This window comes from Protopterus annectens, chromosome 1.part1 (genome assembly GCF_019279795.1).
Source record: "Protopterus annectens isolate FY-2018-M chromosome 1.part1, PAN1.0, whole genome shotgun sequence".
Taxonomy (NCBI): Eukaryota; Metazoa; Chordata; order Ceratodontiformes; family Protopteridae; genus Protopterus; species Protopterus annectens.
The window spans coordinates 371,470,858-371,493,480 of NC_056726.1; the positions used below are offsets into that span (position 1 = coordinate 371,470,858).

Sequence of the window (22,623 nt, forward strand, 5' to 3'; positions counted from 1 at the left end):
AGCTGGGTGGGGTCCAGTGTTTGAAGGTTGCCAATGTCTTTGTTCATAAGTTCCATGATCATTTTAAAGCATCTGTCATGTTTGTCATGCATCTTTCCTTTCCCAGTCTCATTACCCCGAAATACCACATTTATTGTTTATCCAACATTTGTTTGAGCGGGAAAGTCCGACTAGGTTCCACAGATCCTGTTTTCAGCGGAGGCCCGGGGAGAAATGCTCCAGAAGCATATCTGTTTCTGCAAGGCCCTTTTGTAGAGTATCCACATAATCCACATATGCTATCCATTTGGGAAAAAGGAAGCAACCTTACAAACTGAAATTCACAAGTTTAAGTCCCAGTATGTTTGCATTAAAAGCTTTCCCTCATTAAAGTTGGCATTCTTGGACCACTTGAAGGTTACAAAAACTATAATGGAAAATGTTAACTTGTGTTCAGTGTTGTTGGAACTACAAGGGAAGGTTGAAGAATTTTAGTGTCACTTAGTGTTTTAAACACCCTCAGTACTCCAACTACACTCTCTCACGCACACTTTGCTAGCTCTGAAGACTGCTATAAAATAACTGATTTAACACGGTCCAAATTACTATAAATGTATTTTTAGGCACAATCCATTTATGGAAGATAATACAATTCAAAGAAAACAGCAAAACAAACGTAATGTTAAAACTGAAGTAGCCTACTCTTATTACAGTGGCAGTTTCTACATACTACTAAACTTTCAAAACAAAATTCAAAATTACTAAAATCTTACCTGTATTATCTGGCATGGAGGCTTGGTCTGTATTGCGTTCTTTCTTGAATACAATATTACCAAGCTGAAGAACTCCTGAAATCACTTTCAACAAGCCTGAAAAAGGAAAGGAATGAATTCAATATAAGCCTACAAGATAAGTTTTTAAAAACAGTGAACTATTTTGGCTACATTTTTCCATCCAAAGTAATTTCCTGGACTGAGGCAGTTCTGAACAGACTGATGAAAACCTGCTGCCAAAGCCACCTTTCTAAACCTCCTACATCGTGCCCCCAGCAACTCCTACCAAAGGATTTTGAAGGCAGTAGCGACTGGAAACAAAAAATTACATGGCTCACACAATTAAGATCGAGATTTTCAATACATTCCATTACAAACCACAATATTAGAAAATTTGAAGTTATGCTCCAGTACAGGTCTCAATGCAAACAACCCTGAAGTCATACATGCTGTCAAAATGCTACACTTGTAAGAACAATCTTAAATGACTAGTAGACAGTGTGGCCCCAACACCTGCTATACAAGTACAATTTTGACCCACTTACCATAATTGTAATAGTAGGTCAATGTTGCAATACTAATCCTTTAAACTTCCTGCCATGCAGGAGCCTCTTGACTGACCCAATTTCCAGAGTTTTAGCATCACCTCAAGAGGATGGCAGACTATTTATGACCTATGTCCAGATATTACAGGTATCCATCTTTTTCAGATCTAAGCAGAGAAAGCAGTTGGATGGCAGGAGACAGCACAATTTCAATTGCCTGGTCTTGATAGTGAATACAAAAGGGAAGAAAGTTGGGATGAGTCAAATGGACAACAAGTACGAAACTAGGTCCCTACTTACATAAGGGGTAAAAGGGAAGGAATACGTTTCAACATAAATTTACTCAAACATCTACGATTACATTAAGTGGGACACAACTGTATTATGTTCTTCAGTCAATGCTGTAGTACTAATCCTTGGGAATATTCCCAAAACCCGCTCTGTGGGTGGAGGAAATGCTGTCTGGGAAACTTTTTTTTTTTTTTAGTATGGCAAAGGCAAACCCTACCCTAGGCCTGGATGCCTGACCCAAGTTGCAATGTTTTGTAAAATGTGAGTAGAATTTCAGGTGGGTGCCTCTAGGACTGGGTGAATACACATTTGAGGAATGAATTGGTAGTTGTCCCATGCCTGGAGTGGGATCTAATTCATCCAGGCAGAGGCTTTCCATGGTGTGTACAGTCTGCAATCTACTTTGGGATGGCTTGCTTTGAGACAGGCCTGCCAATTTTCCCTCTGTGAAGGATAACTGGCATGCCTGTCCAGTTTTTGTTCTGTTCAGGTAGTACCCGATTTGTGGACATCCAGAGTGGAAGATTCTTCCCAAAGATGGAAATAAAACTGGCAGATTGAGAGCCTAGTTAAGGTGGAGTTCTGAAACCACCCTGGGCACAAATGAACGCTTAGTTCTGAGGATTACCCTGTCTGAGAAAGCCAGTGAAGGGCTCTACACACAAGATACTGTGGTTCAGAGGTTTCTACCTGAAGTGACAGCTACAGAAAAGTTGGTCTTCCAGGTGGTCTTGAGGGGAGCAAAGGTAGCCAGTTTGAAGGGCAATAAGGGTTAGCTTTTCCAAAACAAAGTTCCATGCAGGGATGGGTTCCCTCTTGGGACATCTCAAGTGTACTACCCTCTCAAACAGTTTCATGTCCTGGTGGGAGAAAAGTGGTGGAGTAGTCTGCAATCAAACCGAAACTGCTGAATCAGGAACCTTTATGCTGAAGGCAGAGGCACACTGTTCAAGCAGGTGAGACAGGTAAAGCAATACAATACTGTTGGCCATGACACCATATGTAGAATCTTTTCCATTTTGGCAATGTACGATTTACAGGTGTTCAGATTTCTTGCTTCCTTAACAGAAAGCACCTCCTGATAAGGCATAGAGGTGGGTGTCATAACCCAATCCTCCAAGAGCTAGATTAAGACAGGTCAGGTTGGGATGGAATACCAAATCCTCCAATTTGGCCAAGAAGGCTTGTGTCCTTCAGGAGCATGCAAAACCTCCACTACCTGAGGGCGAGTAGAGAGAACCAATTTTATCTGAGCCAGAAGGGGGCTACTAGAATCATGCTGGGTATGTCAGTCCGAGTCTTTGCGAATACCCTTGGAATAAAGAGTAAATGTGGGAAAGGCATACAGGAATGCCTGGCTCCATGTGAAAATGAAAGCATCCATCTTCCTGGCACCCTCCTGCTGGGTTCTGGAGCAGAACCTCAAACTGTCTGCTCTGGGGGAGAGGCAGAGAGGTCTAGAGATGGCATTCCCAGCAGCGTAGTGAGAGTCTAGGAATACTTCCCATTTCAACATCCATTCACTTGGGTCTAGCAAGTCCCTGCTCATGTACTCTCCTAGAATACTTCTGTGGCCTGTTACGTATCATGCAATGAGTGTGATCTCAAACAATTAAAGATCAAGATAAAAGAATGGTACTTAAACAGTATCCAAATAAAGTGCCAGGCCACCAAGGCTGAGGTTAATTTTTTTTTCAATTTAAAAGTAAAAATAAAAACAATTGAGCACTTTCGATACAATAGATCACGTTCCTGGCCAAAAAAACTACTAGCATTTCCTTCAGATTGATACAACTGTCTTGGGATCAAATGCCCTGTATCCTCAATGGACCTAGTTGGGCTCCCCAAGCTACATCTGAGCTGTCTGTGGTGACAGACTTGTCTGCCTGAGGCAGAGTGAATGTTGCTCCTGGGTTGTTCTGTTTGGTGGACTTCCAGCAGAGAAGCTCCTTGAGGCATAAGAACAAGGGAAAGAATATTTCTAGGGGCTAAGAGTCTGTTCCCAGATATATGAGAATGGCATTGGATGCATTATATATACCCCTGGCGCATTGACGTCAGGGAAGAGGCGACAGCAACCGACGCCGGACCAAGACTTTGGAATTCCGGCCGACTGCGGGACTGCCTGACGACAGGATAACCCAATTGTGATGACTGCAGCAGGGTAACACGATGAACATCCACTGGATCTTCCTCATGTAAAGCTCGCTAAAGGGACCATTAAGATACAAGTACAGTTGTGTACACTTACCATAAATGCAGATGTTAGAGTGTATTCACTGTTGCAGTAATTACATTTGGGTAATCTGCTGGCAGGTTGCCCTCAGTCGGCCTGATTAACAAAAGTTTTGGGTCGTGCGTCGGTTGATATCCCTTCTTCCATGACGTCAGGTCGTCAGGGGTATAAAACACGCAGCAGATGCCATTACATCAGATGTTCTTCATCAATATCAAAGTAATTACTGCTGTTAATCTTAACATCAACAAGACTGACATCAGGGCGTCCGGGTACAAATCCCATCCCCTTTTTCGTTGCCGCATGTTCAATGCTTATGCAGACCGACCGTGCCCGTTCGGTGCAAGTGCCGTCGAAATTCAGATCGAGGTAAAACAGAGAGGCAGAGGGTTGGCTAAGTACGAGTTTTTTATTTTTTAGTTTTTTTTTTACGGATGTCAGAAAAAAAAAATAAATAATATTTTCTTAATTGAAGGACTGTAATGCATAGATTATCGCTTTATTTATTGTATTCCTTGTCTTTGCCTGGCGTTGGCCTTAGCGGCGTTGTTGGGTTGTGCTAGGTTTAATAAAGCGCACTAGTATTAAGAGGTTAGATTATTATAGATTGGGTGTTGGTTGAAGGCGGTGCAGTAATTCTGATTCTGATGTGGATGATTCCATTTACTCAATGTCAAACTTCTCTCTCTTCACCTAACAGCCTGGCATATTCTGTTTTAAACCCTGAAGGGTCTCAAAGTATATGCAGATAATGGAAGAGATTTTTTTTCTTGCTGAGTTACTGGACAAGGTTTGTCCTTCTCTTCTCTATTAGATTCATGCTGCAGCATTTTCTGCTCACTATGATGTGATCCACCATTGTTTTCTCATCTTTTGTAAATTGTGTGCATTGTATATATATTGTTCATATATTTAGTGCAAGGTGGGTTGGTTGTTTTTGCTGTCTTTTGGTTTTTTTCTTGCCCCAGATGTCAGGTGCCTGCCAAATGGGGAGCAAATAAAATTAAAACCACAAAAAATATACCTCTAGTCCCAAAAGAAAATACATCAAAAGGGCTTTTAAGCATAAAGAAAGTAGAGGTATAGACAGAGAAAAATAGGCGGCTGGAGGGAGGGTAACCAGGACTGCAACAGTGAATACACTAACATCTACATTTATGGTAAGTGTACACAACTGTACTAAGTTCGTGTTTCACTGCTGCAGTCATTACATTTGGGTAGATTCCCAAAGCTATGGTTGGGTGGATGGAATTATACAGCATTAGGACCAGCTATAAGGCCCTGCAGGACAGCAGTGGCAAAGCCAGCTCTGGATTTAGAGAAAAGTGGCAAATAGTCATGTTTGGTGAACGTATGAACTGAGCTCCAGGTGGCAGCTTCTAGGATGTCCCTGGTAGGAACACCTCGGAGAAAGGCTGCAGAATAGATGCAGCCAATGGGATCTGATCCCCTGGGGGGATAGTTTTTCCATGGTGCATATAGCAGAAACGAATACAATGGCTTATCCATTTGGAAATGGTTTGCTTTGAAATGGCCTTTACCTCTGCCCTTGCTCTGATTTTCTTTGAGATTTTGTCCTGCAAGTAAAATCTAAGTTGTCTGTGCACATCCAATGAATGCAGAATCCGCTCCCCCTTGTTCTGTGGATTGGGAAAGAAAGTTGGCAAATGAATGGTCTGATTAAGAGCCACTCTGGATACCAACTTAGACATGAAGGATGGATTGATCCTGAGAGATACCCTGTCTTCATGAAAAATGATGAAAGGGTCCACTGCCTAAGAGCTTGTAATTCGGAAATCCTTCCAGCTGAAGTGACTGCTACAAAGAAAGCGGTTTTCCAGGAGAGAAATTAAGCCTGAAGTAGCAGCTGGCTCGAAAGGAGGGTGAGCTTTTCCAATACAAAATTGAGGTCCCAGGCAGGGGTTGGAGCTCTCCTGGGTGGTCTTAAATTTTGGCCCCTCTGAGATACTGCTTTAGCAAAGGATGAGAGAAGAGGGAAGGTTATGTGTTGTAATGAGCTGAAATGGCTGAGGCATGGATTTTTATGGAAGAAAAGGACAGGCCCTTGTGAAGCATCTCAGTTAAGTATTGTAAAATCTGAGGAATGTTGGGCACTGCTGTGCTGATCCCTTGAGATTGATTCCAGGCACAGAATCTTTTCCATTTGTCAGCATAAGATTTTCTAGTACTAGGCCTTCTTGCCTCCAAAATGGCATCCATAACAGGTTTGCTGAGGGATGCTAAGGGTGAATTGAGGTGATTAGCCATGCTGCAAGATTCAAAGTTTGGAGCTAAGCGTGCAGAATTTGGTTATTCTGCTGAGACAGTAAGGTGTCTGAGGCAGGTGCCACGGTGGAAGGTGCGACACATTGTGCAGGAGTGGGTACCTGTGTTGGCGAGGCCAGTCTGGAGCAATCATTTTTGGTTTGTCCTGTTTGACTTTTAGTAGAACTTTGGAGAGCAGAGGCAGACTGGGAAAGGCATAGACTGATAGATTTTTCCAGCTGAAGGATACAGCATCCACTTTCCAGGCTTTTTTGCGAGGAGTTCTTGTGCACAATTTGTCTGATAGTTCTGGGGCGAGGCAAAAAGATCTGTCTGGTCTCCCTCATTTACGTGTCAACATGTCGAAAATCCGTGGTTCCAGTTTCCATTCATGTGGGTCCATGAGATTTCTGCTTAGTTTGTCTGCCCGAGTATTCAACTTTCCTGGCAGGAATTGAGCTTGTAGTTGTACTTGATAGGTCAAGGCAGTGTTCCCCAATGCCATGGCTAGTCTGCAAAGGGGGTAGGAGTGTGTACCCCCCCCTGCTTGTTTATGTACCACATAACCATGGTGTTGTCAGTCTTTAATTGTCCTGGATGAAGGTAGTCCTTGAAGGCTGTCTCTGCATTCTGTACAGCTAGCATTTTTTTTTGATTGATATGAAGGTGCATTTGATTTGGGCTCAGTTTGCCCTGAATGCACTTCCCTGCCAGATGTGCCCCCCAAGCATAGTCTGATGCGCCTGTAGTTAGGGTTTGGGCAGCAGGGGATGGTGTGAATGACAGTCCCTTGTTTTGGTGGCAGGCCTCTGCCCACCATAGGAACTCTAGTTGCAGGCAAGGTATGATGGGAATCATTGTTTCCAGGCTGTGACAATGCTGACTCAATAGACTAAGCACCACTGAAGCTTCCTCACATGCAGTCTTGCATATGGAATTAGAAGAATGCAGGAGGCCATGAACCCCAAGGCTTGCAGTATTTGCCTTGCAGAAAGCAGGGTTTTTGTGGCCATCTATCTGAAGTAAGTCACTAAATGAATTTGCTTCTCTGGCGTAAGGAAAGCCATTTGGGCAGTTGTATTCAAGCTTGCACCCAGGAATGTAATTTTTTTTGAGAGGCTACCAGTTGTGATTTCTTTTTGTTTAAAGTGTACGCTAGACAAGTTAGAACAAACGCCAGATGTTTTAGAAGAGTGCCCCTTTTTTTCTGCCTGAATTAGACAATTGTCCAGGTATGGATATATTTGAATATTTCTTTGCCTGCAAAATGCAATTACTGGAGCCATGCACTTTGTAAAGACCCTGGGCGCTGTAGATAAGCCAAAGGGCAGTGCAGAGAACTAGTAATGCAAGTAGCCTGCTTTGAAACGGAGGTATCTTCTGCAAGATTCCCCGATTGGGATATGCAGGTAAGCCTCTTAAATCTAGATACCAACCAGGCATATTTGCTTAGCATAGGAAGTAACTGGTGAAGAGTCAGCATCTTGAATTTTGGAATGTCCAGAAAGGTGTTTAGAGTAGATAAGTCCAGAAATGGACGCCATGATTTGTCTTTTCTGGGTACCAGGAAAAGTCTTGAATTGAAACTTTGTCCCTTTTCCTCTTCTGGTACTGGCTGAATAGCCCCTGTGCTCATTAGGGAAAGTACTTGTTTCGGGGCCTCTGCCCACTGATTTGGGGGCAGGTCTGGCCATCCGTTTGGAATTTGCAACGTGTGGAAATATAGTATCCCAGGGATACAGATTTTAAAACCCATTTGTCCTGGGTTATAAGTTGCCAGTTTCTTGCATGAAGAGCAAGTTTCTCACTCAAAGGGGCGGCTAAAAATCAAGTGCTTGGTAAGTGTAAGGGAAGTCATTGAGACTGCTTACCATAGGGAGGTGTCTTGTTTCCAGATTTGGAAGAAGAGGAGGCACCGCATTGTTTTGTTCTAAAAGTTCCTTGTGACCGAAACCTGGAGCCTTTTGAATGTCAGGGTATGACTTGAGTGGCTCTCGAAGGAACTGGAAAGGACCAGTTCTTATTAGGCCAGTGCCTGCTAAATCTTGGAGGTTGCACTTTTAAGAAATCTTTCAGTTTGCAAAAATTTAGCTTCATCTTCCATATTTTTTAAAAACGTCTTTAGCCTTATTACCAAAGATGTTGATGTTTTTTCAGGTGGTAGTACCCCTGGTGAAGGGCTATGTCCTCAAATACATCTAGCACCATGTGTACTGGGGGGGAATATAGCCAATGGTGAAGTGGATGGCAGGTTTAGTACTTTGTGTGTCTGAGCTTGGCAGAACTGCTTACCTTCACAATTGAAGTCTTTGCATTTTATGCATGTCCCTGAATGAAAGGTCTTCAAGAGGGGAGGCAGAAGAGCATAGAGTCAGGCTAGGCTCACGGTTGCATATGACTTTAGGAGGAGAGCTCTTCCTCATCTTCAGAGAATGAGGAGTCTCTCCTCTAGAAAGGCTACATCCCTAGTCATTTTGGTCAGTGCAAGGGAGGCTACAGAAGTCTGCAAAGATTTGCTTGCTTTAATGAAGACCATGAATTCCTGTGCTATCTTAACCAGGTCCTGGACAAACCAGGGTCCTGGACTTGGCCCAAGGGCTGAGGGCAGAGGCAAGGCCACTGGCAGGGGTACATTTCAATTTTAGTCTTAATGTGTGTGACCAAGGGATGCAGTCGACTGAGCCAAACTTCAGAAGGAAGCTGAGAGGGTGAGGACTCCTTGTGGAACCACTTCTCAAATGTCAAAATGTGATGCATGCATAGTGGCGTCGACCTGACTGACAAGCAGTGGTGCTAGTTGTAGAAAGGCTGGGACCATAGCAGCCTTCAAAAAGAGCCACTCCAAAGGATTCTGGCCTAGCAGTCACCAGTCCTAGGGGCTATAAAGGTGCTTGAACAAGGTCCTCTGTCGGCTTAAAGGTAGATGCAATCACATTTTTTGTGGACTCTGGATTCCTGGATTTATCTTTTCGCTTTGGGATCATGCCAGTAGTTGGAGCAGTAGCAGAACCTGCAAAAGATGGGGGTTGTGACTACCAAAGCAGCAGACTACGAGGATTCTTTAAATACAGAGAGTACCTCAGCCCTACATTTAAAGGGTTTCTGCATGGAATTTAGCAGAGTCAGAGCACTTAGAGAAGTCATGGTAAGGCCTTAAACAAATCAAAATGACTAAACATCTATGTGGTATTTGCTACTCACAAGACAGTTAACTTTTTTTGTACATTAGAGAATACATTTCCACAATAGCATACTTACCAGTTTGGAATCAGAGAACACTAGAAACACAGGTCAAATGGGCGGCAAGCATATAAAACAAGTGTATTGGACAGCATGGCTCAAAAGAACTGAAGGTGGTGCCAGACGCCCTTCGTATACCCAGACATCCAGACAGCCAAAATGTCAGTTGTCTTGAGATTATGCCAAGACTCAAGAAATCAGGCCAGTCACAGGCTTCTGCAAGGATAAGAACTGCAACATTAACTATGAAGAAAATCTCAGTTTACCTGGCTTCCTTCATAGTCATCATTCCTGCTGCATCCAGTACCATAAAGGCATGAACATATGCATTAGTGTAATCATTCGAGAGATAAGGAGCTAGATCAGTGAGGTTGAAGTTTGTGCCTTAGATGAGGAAAGGGGAAATGATCAGCTGGGAATTTTAAAATATACAACTTTCAACCTTGGTGGTAGGTATGCACTTTACCAGAGAAATTTTAAATGTGAAGTCAACAACCAATAAGCAGAGCCTGTCAGCCCTTTGTTGGCCCTGGTTACAAGTGGGCCTGACAATGGCAGCCGTAAGGATGACCTAACCACGCACACAATGCCTATTAGGTTTAAGTGAAAATGCTCTGTACAGACCATGTAGCTACAAAGTACAGTTGTGTACACTTACCATAAAGGTAGATGTTAAGCGTGTAGTCACTGTTGCAGTCATTACATTTGGGTTTTCTGCCTGCAGGTAGCCCTCAGCCGGCCTGAATACTAGAGTCTTGGATTCCTGCATCAGATGCAGTCTCTTTCTCCAGGAGGTCAGGACGTCAGGGGTATAAAACATGCATCAGACGCCATTACATCAGTTTTTCTTGCCCCAGATGTCAGGTGTCCCCATAAATGGGAAGCAATTGTATATTATATATATATATATATATATATATATATATATATATATATATATATATATATATATATATATATATATATATATATGGAGGGAGGTTACCCAGGACTGCAACAGTGAATACACCAACATCTACATTTATGGTAAGTGTACACAACTGTACCATGTTCTTCGTGTTTCACTCTTGCAGTCATTACATTTGGGTTGATTCCCAAAGCTAAGGAAGGGAGGAGGAAGTTAGAGAGCATTAGGGCCAGCTATTAAGCCCTGCAAAACTGCAGTGGCAAACCCAGCTCTGGATTTAGAAAGTATAGGCATGTGGTAATGCTTGGTGAAGGTATGTACACAGCTCCAGGTAGCAGCTTCTAGGATGTCCCTGGTAGGGACTCCTCTGAGAAAGGCTGTAGAGGTAGATGCAGCCCTGGTGGAATGTGGTCTAATCCCCTGTGGGGTAGGTTTTCCATGGTGCTTGTAGCAGAAATGAATGCAATGGGCTATCCATTTAGAAATGGTTTGCTTTGAAATGGCCTTCCCTTCTGCCCCTGCAGCAAAGCCAACTAGCAGCTGTTCAGATTTTGAGAGGCTTAGTCCTCTCCAAATAAAATCCAAGTTGTCTGTGCACATCCAAAGAGTGCACTATTCTTTGTTTCGTGGATTCGGGGGAAAAAGGTAGGAAAATTAATGGACTGATTTAGGGCCACACTAGACACCACCTTGGGCATAAAGGAAGGATTGGCCTTGAGGGGAAACCCTGCCTGCATGAAAGATAATGAAGGGCTCCACTGCCATGAGGGCCTGTAATTCAGACACTTCTTGCTGAAGTAATGGCCAAAAGGAAGGCTGTTTTCCAAGAAAGGAATTTCAACTCTGCAGTTGCAGCTGGTTCAAATGGAGGGAGAGTGAGCTTTTCCAATACAAAGTTAAGATCCCAGGCTGGCGTAGGGGCTCGCCGGGGGGTCCTTAGATTTTTAGCCCCTCTGAGGAATTGCTTTAGTGGTTCAGTATTCTAATGTGCTGAAATGGCAAAGGCATGAATTTTAATTGACAAGATAGGCCCTTGTGGAGCATTTCTGTTAAGTACTGAAGATTATGAGGTAAGATGGGCACCGTAATTGCCCATCTCCAGAGTCTGGCTCCAGGAACAGTATCTTTTCCACTTTTCCGCATAGGATTTTCTAGTACTAAGTCTCCTTGCTTCCAGAATGACATCTTGCACCTGCCTGAGGGATGCTCTAATGGCGAGCGCAAGGAATTAGCCAGGCTGCAAGGTTCAGGGTTTGAAGCGGAGGGTGCAGAATCTGGCCTGCCTGCTGGGACAGAAGGGAAGGTGTCTGAGGTATGCGCCATGGATCCAGCAGTATCATACTACGCAAGAGGGGGTACCAGTGCTGGCGAGGCCAGTCTGGCACAATCAGTATTGTCCTTGGTTTGTCCTGTTTGATCTTTAGCAGAACCTTCGAGAGGAGAGGCAGAGGGAGAAATGCATAAACTGAGAGGCTTTCCCTGGTAAAGGACAGGGCATCCACTTTCCAAGCTTGACTATGGGGAGTCCTTGTGCAGAATTTGTCCAATTGGTAGTTCTGAGGGGTGGCAAATAGGTCCATCTCTGGAGTCCCCCCATTTGTTCCTCAAGAGGTTGAATATTTTTGGTTCCAGTTTCCATTCGTGTGGGTCCATGAGATTTCTGCTTAGGTCTGCCAGTGAATTTAGCTTGCCTGGCAGGAATTGAGCTTGTAGGTGCACTTGGTAGCTCAAGGCTGTGTTCCACAGAGCCACAGCTAGTCTGCAGAGAGGGTATGAGTGGGTTCCCCCCTGCTTATGTACCACATAACTGTGGTGTCTGTCTCTACCAATAATTGTCCTGAAGGATGTGGTCTTTGAAGGCTGTCAGGAAATTCTGTACAGCCAACATTTATTTTTGTTTGATATGCAGGTGCATCTGACTCTGGTTCCATTTGCCCTGAATGCATTGCCCTGCCAAGTGAGCCCCCATGCATAGTCTGATGAGTCTGTAGTCAGGGTTTGGGCGGCAGGGGGTAGATTGAAAAGGAGCCCCTTGTTGATTTGGCAGGCCTGTGCCCACCAAAGGAACTGACTTTATACAGGGAATGATAACCATCGATTCCAGGTCCTGAGACTGTGGACACCATAGGCTTTTTAGATACCATTGTAGTTTCCTCATATGCAGTCTTGCATATGGAATTAGTAGAATGGCAAGAGGCCATGAACCCCAGGGCTTGCAGATAAGCTGGGTCTTTGTGGCCAGTAGTTTGAAGTAGGCTGTCAAACTTGTTTCTCTGGCATGAGGTAAGCCATCTGGGAAGTTGTGTTCAAGCTTGCTCCCAGGAATACAATTTGTTGGCAGGGTACTAGATGAGATTTCTTTTTGTTTATGGTGTACCCCAGTGAGGTTAGAAGTTTCTTTACAAAATGCCAGATGTTTTAATAGCATGTCCTGGCTTTCTGCCCGAATCAGACAATCATCCAGGCATGGGTATATTTGAATATTTCTCTGCCCGTGAGATGCAATGGCTGGAGCTAGACACTTTGGCTTATCTACTGCCGCCAGGGTATTCACAAAGGGAAGTACACAGAACAGATAGTGCATGGAGCCTGCTCTGAAGCGTAGGTATTTCATGCAAGATTCCCTTACTGGAATGTGCAAGTAAGCTTCCTTTAAGTCTAAGGTTGCCAACCAGGCATCTTTACCTAACACAGGAAGCAGCTGTTGAAGTGTTAGCATTTTGAATTTTGGGATTACCAAAAAGGCGTTTAGAATAGAGAGGTCCAGGATAGGACGTTAGGACCTGTCTTTTCTGGGTAACAGGAAAAGTCTCGAGTAAAAAACTTGCCCCCTTTCTTCTGCTGGGACAGGCTGAATAGCCCTGATACTTAGAAGAGAGAGAACCTGCTGTTGAACCTCTGCCACTGATTTGGGGCGGTAGGTCTGGCCAACAGTTTGGGGCTGGTAAGGTGTGGAAGTGGAATCTGTATCCTCTGAAAACTATATTTATAACCCATTTGTCCTGGGTAATGAGTTCCCAGTTTTTTGCATGCAGGGCAATCTTTCCCCCTAAGGGAGCAGGCAGTTGAACAAGGCTTGGAAGGGTTAAGGTTAAGTCATTGTGACATTTTTCCATTGGGGGAGTCTTACTACTTCCAGCTTTTGAAGTGGGAGCCCCCCACTGTTTAGGCCTGTGTACCTTGAGACTCTAGCCTAGGTGGTCTGCTGTTTCTGGGTTTGGTCCGAGAAGGCCTGGAAGAGACTGGAAAGGACCAATTCTTAGAAAGCCAATGCCTACTAAATCTGGGAGGCTGTACTTGCAGGAAATATTTAACAGTTTGCATAGATTTAGCTTTTTCCTCCATCTTTTTAAGGACTTCTGCTTTGTTGCCAAATATGTGGTTTGGTTTAAGGAAGCATCCAGTAATTTAGCTTTAACATGATCTGGCAAGTTTTGCTCCTTAAGCCAAGCATGCCTTACGAGTACAGACCCAGTGACAGCAGCCCTGCAAGATGCTTCTAGAGAGTCAAAACCACATTGCAAAGTATGTTTACCAACTTGTTCAGCAGAATGCATTAAATCTTGTAATTTATGTTCAGCACAGACAGGAAACATTTTCTGTTTAAGTAGTCCCATAATATGTGCTGAAACTTTAACATATGAAACTGGCAGTTTAAAGCCCAACGGCCAAAGTAGCAGAAGTGTATACCTTTTTACCCCATCTGTCCAATGCCCTGGAATCTCTACCAGAGGGGGTAGGGTTTTTGGCAGTAGTAGCCTCAATGCCTTTTGATCCTTGGGAAATGGTCTCTGGTTCCACAGTAGGATTCTTGAAGAGGAACTTGAGTCAGGTACTCTAATACCAGTCAGGTTTTCCGGGAGCTGAAGGTAAAGTGTCTGGGGCCAAACTAGATTCCAAGAAGGCATCATCTACAATTTCCAGAACAGGAGGGATAGCTCAAGGCCTATGTTGAGGGAGGAGTACGAATTCCCCAAGCCTCTTTTTGGAGTCAGAGAAATCCTGGCTTTCCCAGCAGAAATGCTCCCTCAGAGAGTGCAAGGTTTCACCAAAAGAAAAATCTTCTGGAGGGGAAGCAAAGGGAATGGAATCCTCTGCATCAGAATCCTCATTAGGTAGATAAGGGCAAATCCTGGTAATCAGAAGAAACAAATTTCAGAATCCTGATCAGAAGGAAAATCAGTTCTAGGTCTCAGAGGGGGAAGGCTGGCTTTCCCTTAAAGTAATAAGGTCTTCAGCCATTCTAAGCCTTTTTTAGGCATATGGGCCTGACCATGCGGTTTGGACATCGGTTTTCTAGGTTTGGGTCTAGTTTCAGGCCTTGAGGCAGAAGATGGCGTCTGTTTGAAATGCAAGTCTGTAGGCCTGAATATACCCTCAGAAGTCAGTGCCTGCACAGCGGCTCCAGACCCATCCAAGGTAGACGTCTGCAGGCTCCATTGTCAAAAAAGTATCTCGCGGCATACCGGACTCTGAATGGGTCTCAGTAGAGGCCTGCGAATCTGAAGTAGTGAGTATCAGGGTCTGCGAAAGCACCTGAGTACCGGCAAACTGGCAACTTGCTTAACGGAAGCGTCATTGGCAGTTTCGGACCTATGTGGTCTGTCTATCTTTACATTTTTTCGGAACGTCGGTAGTCTGGTGGCTTACCAAAGTCATTTCTGGATAATTTAACAGAGTACCAAAATAGTTTGATGAAAAAATGAACAGACGACGAATAGTTCGAGGATTGAATACGGCACAAAACAAACTGCAAGGGACGTTGTGGTCTGGGCCTAAGCAAGGAATGCAGTATAAATGAAAATCTTTGAGGTACTTGCTTTCCACAGGTAATACAATTGTTAACTTTTACTGACATCGAATTAGAGCAAGAAAAACGATCCCCAACAGGATACTTAGCTTTTTTGAAGACTTCGGTTCTGAAACTCGAAAATGAAAATTTCAGGAGTCGGCCGACCGGCACTTGCGAACTGCTTCTCCTTCGGGCACTGCACAGCAAGAAAGACTGATGTAATAGTGTCGGCTGCATGCTTTGTACCCCAGACGACCGGACGTCATGGAAGATGAAAATCCAATGCCTTACACCCTTTAGACATGGGAAAAGTGGGCGGGGAGGCCGCAAACACAAGCATGGGTACAAGAACAAATTCTGTGGAGGGCTGATACAGACATTGTTGAAATAACTGACAACAGGTATCAAAATGTGTTGAATTCATCAGATGTAAGACTTGCAAGTGAACAAGAACAGTTACTCAATAAAGGCCTTGGATTTGTACCTGGTTTCTTTTCTAATGAATATAATATAGTTATTGATGTGCTATTTTTTTGTCGTAATCTTAATCTAAAATTATTTTTTAGAGATAAAACCTCTCAAAGATCTCAGGAATTCAGAGAAATCTGAATTCCAACCACCCATGAACAAACATGTCTATATTCCTTCAGTCGGTACTCAGGGATCTACACTTCCCACACAGGGAATCGTGCATTATGGGTCAAAATACATCTCCATCTGAAAAGGCTGCTATGGGTGAATTAAGGAACAACCATAATAGTGCTATTTTGCCATCTGATAAAGGAGGTGTGGTAGTTATGAATATGGGCTATTTGAATGAGGGCAGGGGACAACTTGCAAATACTCAATGCTATATGCATATGCCTATTGATCCTACTGCAGTATTCAAGAAAGAAATGGATACCTTCGGTATCATCATGAACACTGAAACATCTTACTGTCACAGACCCCCAAAAACAAATACTTTAACTTCTTCCAAAGATTCACAAATCCCTTTCTAAACCTCCAGGGAGACCCATCGTATCCAACATAGGTTCCCTAACTGAACCTTTATCAGCCTTAACACATCATTTGAAACACTCGCTCACATCTGTTAGATCCAGATTACGGGACACCACTAATTTCCTTCAAATCATACAGGATACACAATTGGAGCCAGGGTGGTTAATGTGTACATTGGATGTGAAATATCTATATACCAGCATACCTCATTGGGCTGGACTACAGGCTTTACAGTATTGGCTTGAATGTTCGGAATTATAATTATACTCACCTGGGTTCAACACATTATTGGTATGTATGGCAGAACACGTTCTTAAGAATGTTTTCTATTTCCAGGGAGAGTGCTATTGGCAACTACAGGGCACTATGGGGCATCCTTTGATCCCATATATGCAGACCTCTTCATGGCCTTTTTTGAAGAATGCATGATCTATGATCCCCTTCATAATCTATATTTGGAGATTGACATCTGGCGCAGATATTTGGACAATTGCTGGATGGTGTGGCGGGCGGATCAGGCATACTTACAGGAATTTGTAGAATATTAGAATGGAAATGTATGGGGCATTGAGTTTACAGTAACATCAAATCAGGATACTATTGATTTTCTGGATGTCACAGTATATAGGAATGAAGATCATACTTTGAACACTAAATCTCAATTTATGCGTAGCAAACGCATCAGTTCATCAAAACAAGATTTTGAACAAGCCAGATTAGATCTTTACCGTAGATTTAAAGACAGGGGATATACAGAATTAGACATATTTAGAGCAAGTGAATGGTCCACTACTCAAGACAGAAATACTTTGTTAGAATACAAAAAACGAACTACATTGGAAGAATCGACCATTAGGTTTGTGACTACATATGGAAGGAATCACAAGGTTATTAGAAATATATTGGACACCCATTGGAATATACTTATGGCCAATGAATTAAGAAAACTTTTAGGTTCTAAATACATGTTCTCATTTAGACGTGGAAAAACATTAGGAGGTATTTTTTCTCACTACAAGCATAAGGAGAGTGGGGGTGCAATACATCAACAAATGACCATGACTGGAGACAAACTTTTAGGCACTTTCCCATGTGGTCATTGTGGCTCATGCTCACATGCAAGTAAATTGAAGGAATTCACCAGTGCCAATACTAAAAGTATATAATTCCAGGGTGTTTGGAAACTGTAGTAGCCGTTGGATCATATATCTAGCAACCTGCCAATGCAAAGCTTTTTGTGTGGGCCAGACCTCCCCCTCACTTAGAATCAGAATGACTGAACATAAAAGTGACATCCGAAATAAGAAACTAATGCCTTATACAGACACACTATCAAACACAATAATGCCAAATTTTATGTTTATGATTGACAAAATCACAGGGGACAGAAGTAACCAACAAGGTTGGCATACCATCCTAAACCATAAAGAGAAATACTGGATCATTAACCTTGGGGGACTTTTTCCAACAGGCCTTAATGATAATTTGTAAATAGTTATATGATTGTGTGAATATATATTTAGGTAACTCACTAGCTCGTGGTTAATATGGGCTAGTTTTCCTTGTAGGCCCTAATATGTTTACAATCAGATAAATGTGTGTGTTCTTTTTGATATTGTGGATATTGTGGAGCATGTCTTCCATTTGGGTATGTAGCAATTCTAGAATATATAAAATGCTGGAGAATCGGATGGGACGCGGTCCTTTTAATTTTCTTGTTTATATACAACATATTAATATATACACTTGCATACATACATATATTAACAAATGCTTTATATTTAATTAATATACACTTAATTTGATGATCCTTTGTAAATAGCTTTAAGATGGTGTGCATATTTTGATAGCCCACTAGCTAGTGGTTGCTGTTGGCTAATTTTCCTAGTAGGGCTTAATATTCAGCCCAATATGTATGTTATTTTGATATTATGGAGCATGTTTTTGACTAAATATTAAATATACCAGGATATTCCACTTGGGTATGTAGGAATTCTAGATTGAATAATAATGGAGAATCAGATAGGACGTTGGTCCTTTCAAAATTTCATGTTCACATAGGATATACTAATATAGATATATACACATACATATATACATTTTTAATAAATGCTTTATATATAACCAGTATCAAACATAAGATTTTTCATATACTAAGGCAGCACTTCATGAGCAAAGCATTGTATGAGGAATATAGGATATGCTCCCTAGGTGGAGTTGTACATGACAAACATGATGCATTTGGGCAGATTATTTTATATATGTATAATTGAATATATGTGTTTCTTTTTAAACTTATTTTTGTTCTATTATAACATGGAGACTTTTTGTCTTGAGATTATTAGTGCATTACACAATATGTTTGATTTGAATTTTATGTTTTGAAACGCAATAATGTACTCTAACCACTAGGTTGGGCTGTACCATGTTTTCCATTGGTTGGGGATATGTATAAATACTTATCATCCCTAAGAGAGGGGAAAACTTTACCCAAAGATGAAGGCTTGATAGCCGAAACCTGTTTGGAGATATTTACAAGAATATGGAATTAATATCATCTTTAACTTCATTCAAGATTTCAGTGTCTTAGTATTGCTTTTTGCTGGCCGCTAGTGTTTGGATGTTTATGGTTTGGCCAGGCACGTCACACTTGCAAAGCATATAGCTCCAGTCATAGAAGATGAGAGCAGACAGGACCCAAGACTTTGATAATCAGGTCGGCTGAGGGCTACCTCTGCATGCAGACAAGCCCAAATGTAATGACTGCAACAGTGAAACACGAAGATAATCACTACAATGCATAAAGAAAATATAATGTATACACAGTATAATATGCAAATATACAACAGAAGTACTGACTTCAGCATTCACAAAAGCACAGTGAAATGTTTCAAGTCAGTGTATCCAAACAGAAACTGCTAAGATATACAAGCACATTAAATGCAATACATGTAATTAATAAAATCATGGCATGCAAAGCTGCAGAAAACAGCTAAGGGGAAAGTCACATTGATCACTGCAGTCTGAATCAATAACTGATTAAAATGTTCTGTTCAGTCATCAGAAGAAAAGTTTACATGTTGCATTAAAAAGTACTTTGCATGTTTACAGTATCTACCAGCCCGAATTCAATGAATACACAACATACTGATGTACCAAGCAAGACTTCAGCCACTACTGCAAGCTGGGTGCCTTTTCAGAGCTTAATGTAAGTAATCTGGTCTACTGAAGTCCCCTGACCAGTGTTCTCAACCCAAAGTTGAGGAATATAAATAAAAGCAAGCACCTTACAGAACATGGAACTGTAGCAACATAGTAAATTCCTTGCTAAAGTCACACTAAGCTAGTAAAACATTCAAGAACCTGCAATCACCCATGGCTTTTTAAATGGATTACAGCACTACACATGTGCATCATCAAGATAAAGCCACTTGGCAGCAGCCTTGTAGTCCCTTTAGGACATTGACCACCACCTTTACAACCTTAACGTCTGTTTGGGAGCATGATAATACATACCACTACAAATTTCTCAAGTTCTTCTGCAGCAGGTAAGGCTACAGCATGAATACTGTACCTTGGGCAGTTACTTTGTATGTACTTGATTCCTACAATTTGCATTACATTCAAATACGCAGCACACTCTAGATTTAACCTAGTCTTTTTGTAAGGCAGAACACAGTTAACATATACAGTCAAAAAATCCCAGGACAGTAGTGAGGTGCATCACTGAAATACCAGTAGGATTTCATTTCAGAGAGCTAATCAACAGCATTCCAAAACCACAAAAAACAGAACAAGCAAAACAACCAAAACCAGTGAAACAGTAGAAATAGGTTTTTATCTGCTCACAAAACTCGCTCTCTAGGGCCTCAGCTTAACAGCCTTCCAGGAGATATCAATACAAAAACTCACACTTTCTAACACCATTAAACAAACAGTTGTATAATAAAGCCAATAAAATTAACCCATTACAGAAGAGATTTCCAATTGCAGTCTTGGTTCAAGCCAAAAGGTGTCATAGTACTATATTTTAAATTAAAAAAAGTTTGCATAGCAACTTATTTTTCAAATTACTGACACCAGTGGCTTGTTTACCCCTAAACATAACAGTAACACATTTCCTACCGTAAGTATAATCCAAATTCGCTCCTACACCATAAAATACTGACAGAATATCCACATGGCCACCACCACAAAAATACAAACTGCACCAGGCAAACTAACCAAAGGGCAAGCCCCTGTGCACACAACACACTAACACAGGATGTTTCAATATTAATTTCAATTTATCATATAGGTTCATAGGTTGGTACTGAGCTGCCCGAAGGCATATAATTTGCCCAGCCACGCTGTGCGGCATTCACTGTCCCTTTAGTAGTTCCCTAGACCCTTGTACTACCAGCTAGTACCCTTGGCCCCTATCTAGTAGTGCTGTTGGTATGATCCCTGGTGTGAACTCTGTTGCCCATCCACTCAAGGTTCCTCTTGGAAGAGGAATAGTGAGGGGCTCTGTCTTATGTAGATCGGGACCCTGTTCCATAGTAAGGGAGGTCTCTGCGAAGGGAATCTATCCCTCCAGCATGTTCTATTCATTGTTGTGTTGAGGTTTATATCCCTAGAGCGTGTAGCTCGAGTAGATCTGGTTTTGCTAAGATGGAGCATGTTCAACAATTCTGGGTTGGACATGGCTCTGTACGTTAGACAGAGATCATACATAAAGTACAGTTTTGTACCTACCATAAATGTAGATGTTCGAGGATCCACATTGCTGCAGTCCTAACTATTGGGTAGTCCGCTGTCCAGTCGGCCCGAATACCAAAGTATATGGCTGACGCCGGTCAGGGCGCATTAGACTGACGCCAGTACGCCAGGGTACTAATGCGCATGCCCGACGTCATATCCTCAGTCTTTTCTTGCCCCAGATGTCAGAAGACCCTGAAAAGATAAGGCCAAAACCAAAAACTCCCAACATATCTGCACCAAAATATATATATATACAAAATATACAAAATTAGCAGAATATAACCTCACCTACACAACCACCCCTAAACACAGAGGGAAGGAGGGAGTGGACTGCAGCAATGTGGATCCTCGAACATCTACATTTATGGTAGGTACAAAACTGTACTATGTTCTTCATTCCACATTGCTGCAGTCCTAACTATTGGGTAGAATCCCAAAGCAGAGGTAAGGGAGGCTGGCAAATCATAAGGAAGCAGGAGCTGATAACATGCCTTGCAAAATAGCTGTGGCAAAACCAGCCCTAGACTTAGAGTAGAGAGGAAGGTGGTAATGCTTAGAGAAAGTATGCACTGAACTCCAAGTAGCTGCCTCCAAAATATCCTTAGTTGCCACCCCCCTTAAAAAAGCTGTTGAAGTGGCAGTAGCCCTAGTGGAATGAGGCCTAATCCCAGCTGGAATCTCCTGGCCATGATGGGAATAACAAAATGCAATGCAAAACCCAATCCACCTAGAAATAGTTTGTTTTGACACAGGCTTGCCCTGAGAACTCAAAGCAAAAGAAACAAACAACTGCTGAGACTGCCTAAAATCCTTAGTCCTGCTCAAATAATAACGCAATTGCCTGTGTACATCTAAAGTGTGCAAAATCTTTTCCCCTTTATTTTGGGGATCTGCATAAAATGTAGGCAAATGAATAGTTTGGTTTAAAGCCACACTAGAAACCACTTTAGGCATAAAGGAAGGATTAGTACGTAATGATACCCTATCCTTATGAAAAATCAAAAAGGCTCAACCGCCATAAGGGCCTGTAACTCAGAAACCCTTCTTGCAGAAGTAATGGCCAACAAAAAAGCAGTCTTCCATGACAAGTATTTCAGTTCAGCTGTAGCTGCAGGCTCAAAAGGTTGTAGAGTAAGTTTCTCCAACACAAAATTGAGATCCCAAGCAGGAGTAGGAGCTCTGGGGGTCTTATATTCTTTGCCCCTCTAAGAAATTGCTTGAACAAAGGATGTGAAAACAATGGTGGGTCACAATCATAGTGAGCTGAAATTGCTGCAGCATGAATCTTAATGGAAGAGAAAGACAAACCTTTGTCCAATAACTCAGTAAGATATTGAAGAGCCACACTCAAATTAGGCTCTGAAATCTCCAAATTCTTTGCTGCAGTCCAAAATAAAAATCTCTTCCATTTGTCTGCGTACACTTTCCTTGTACTAGGTCTTCTGGCTTCCATAATCACATTTAAAACTTGTTGAGGAAGTTGAGACCTGCTGTCTTTCAAAACAGAATATGCCAGGCTGTTAGATGAAGAGAGTGAAGCTTGACATTGAGCAGACGACCGTCCTTCTGAGACAACAGATGTGGAATCAAGGGTAAAGGCCATGGAGGCTTCTTTACCAGACTCCTCAGTAATGGGTACCAGTGCTGCCGAGGCCAATCTGGAGCTATTAAAATCATCCTTGGCTTGTCTTGTCTGACCTTTAGAAGCACCTTTGGAAGAAGAGGCAGAGGTGGAAACGCATACACATGAAGATTTTTCCAACTGAAAGAAAGAGCATCCACTTTCCAAGCTGTGTGATGAAACCTCTTTGTGCAAAACTTTGGCAGCTGGTGGTTTAGTGGAGAAGCGA

At 42.3% G+C, this 22,623-nt stretch overlaps 1 protein-coding gene across 1 annotated transcript in view; it reads right to left on the minus strand.

Annotated features, from left to right (window-relative positions):
• The window catches only part of MYH9 (myosin heavy chain 9), a 1,134,272-nt gene that overhangs the window by 732,155 nt on the left and 379,494 nt on the right, over window positions 1–22,623 (minus strand). The window contains exon 12 of the mRNA XM_044075327.1: window positions 753–848. Within this exon, the coding sequence (XP_043931262.1) occupies window positions 753–848 (96 nt within the window). The remainder of the gene's footprint in view (window positions 1–752; window positions 849–22,623) is intronic.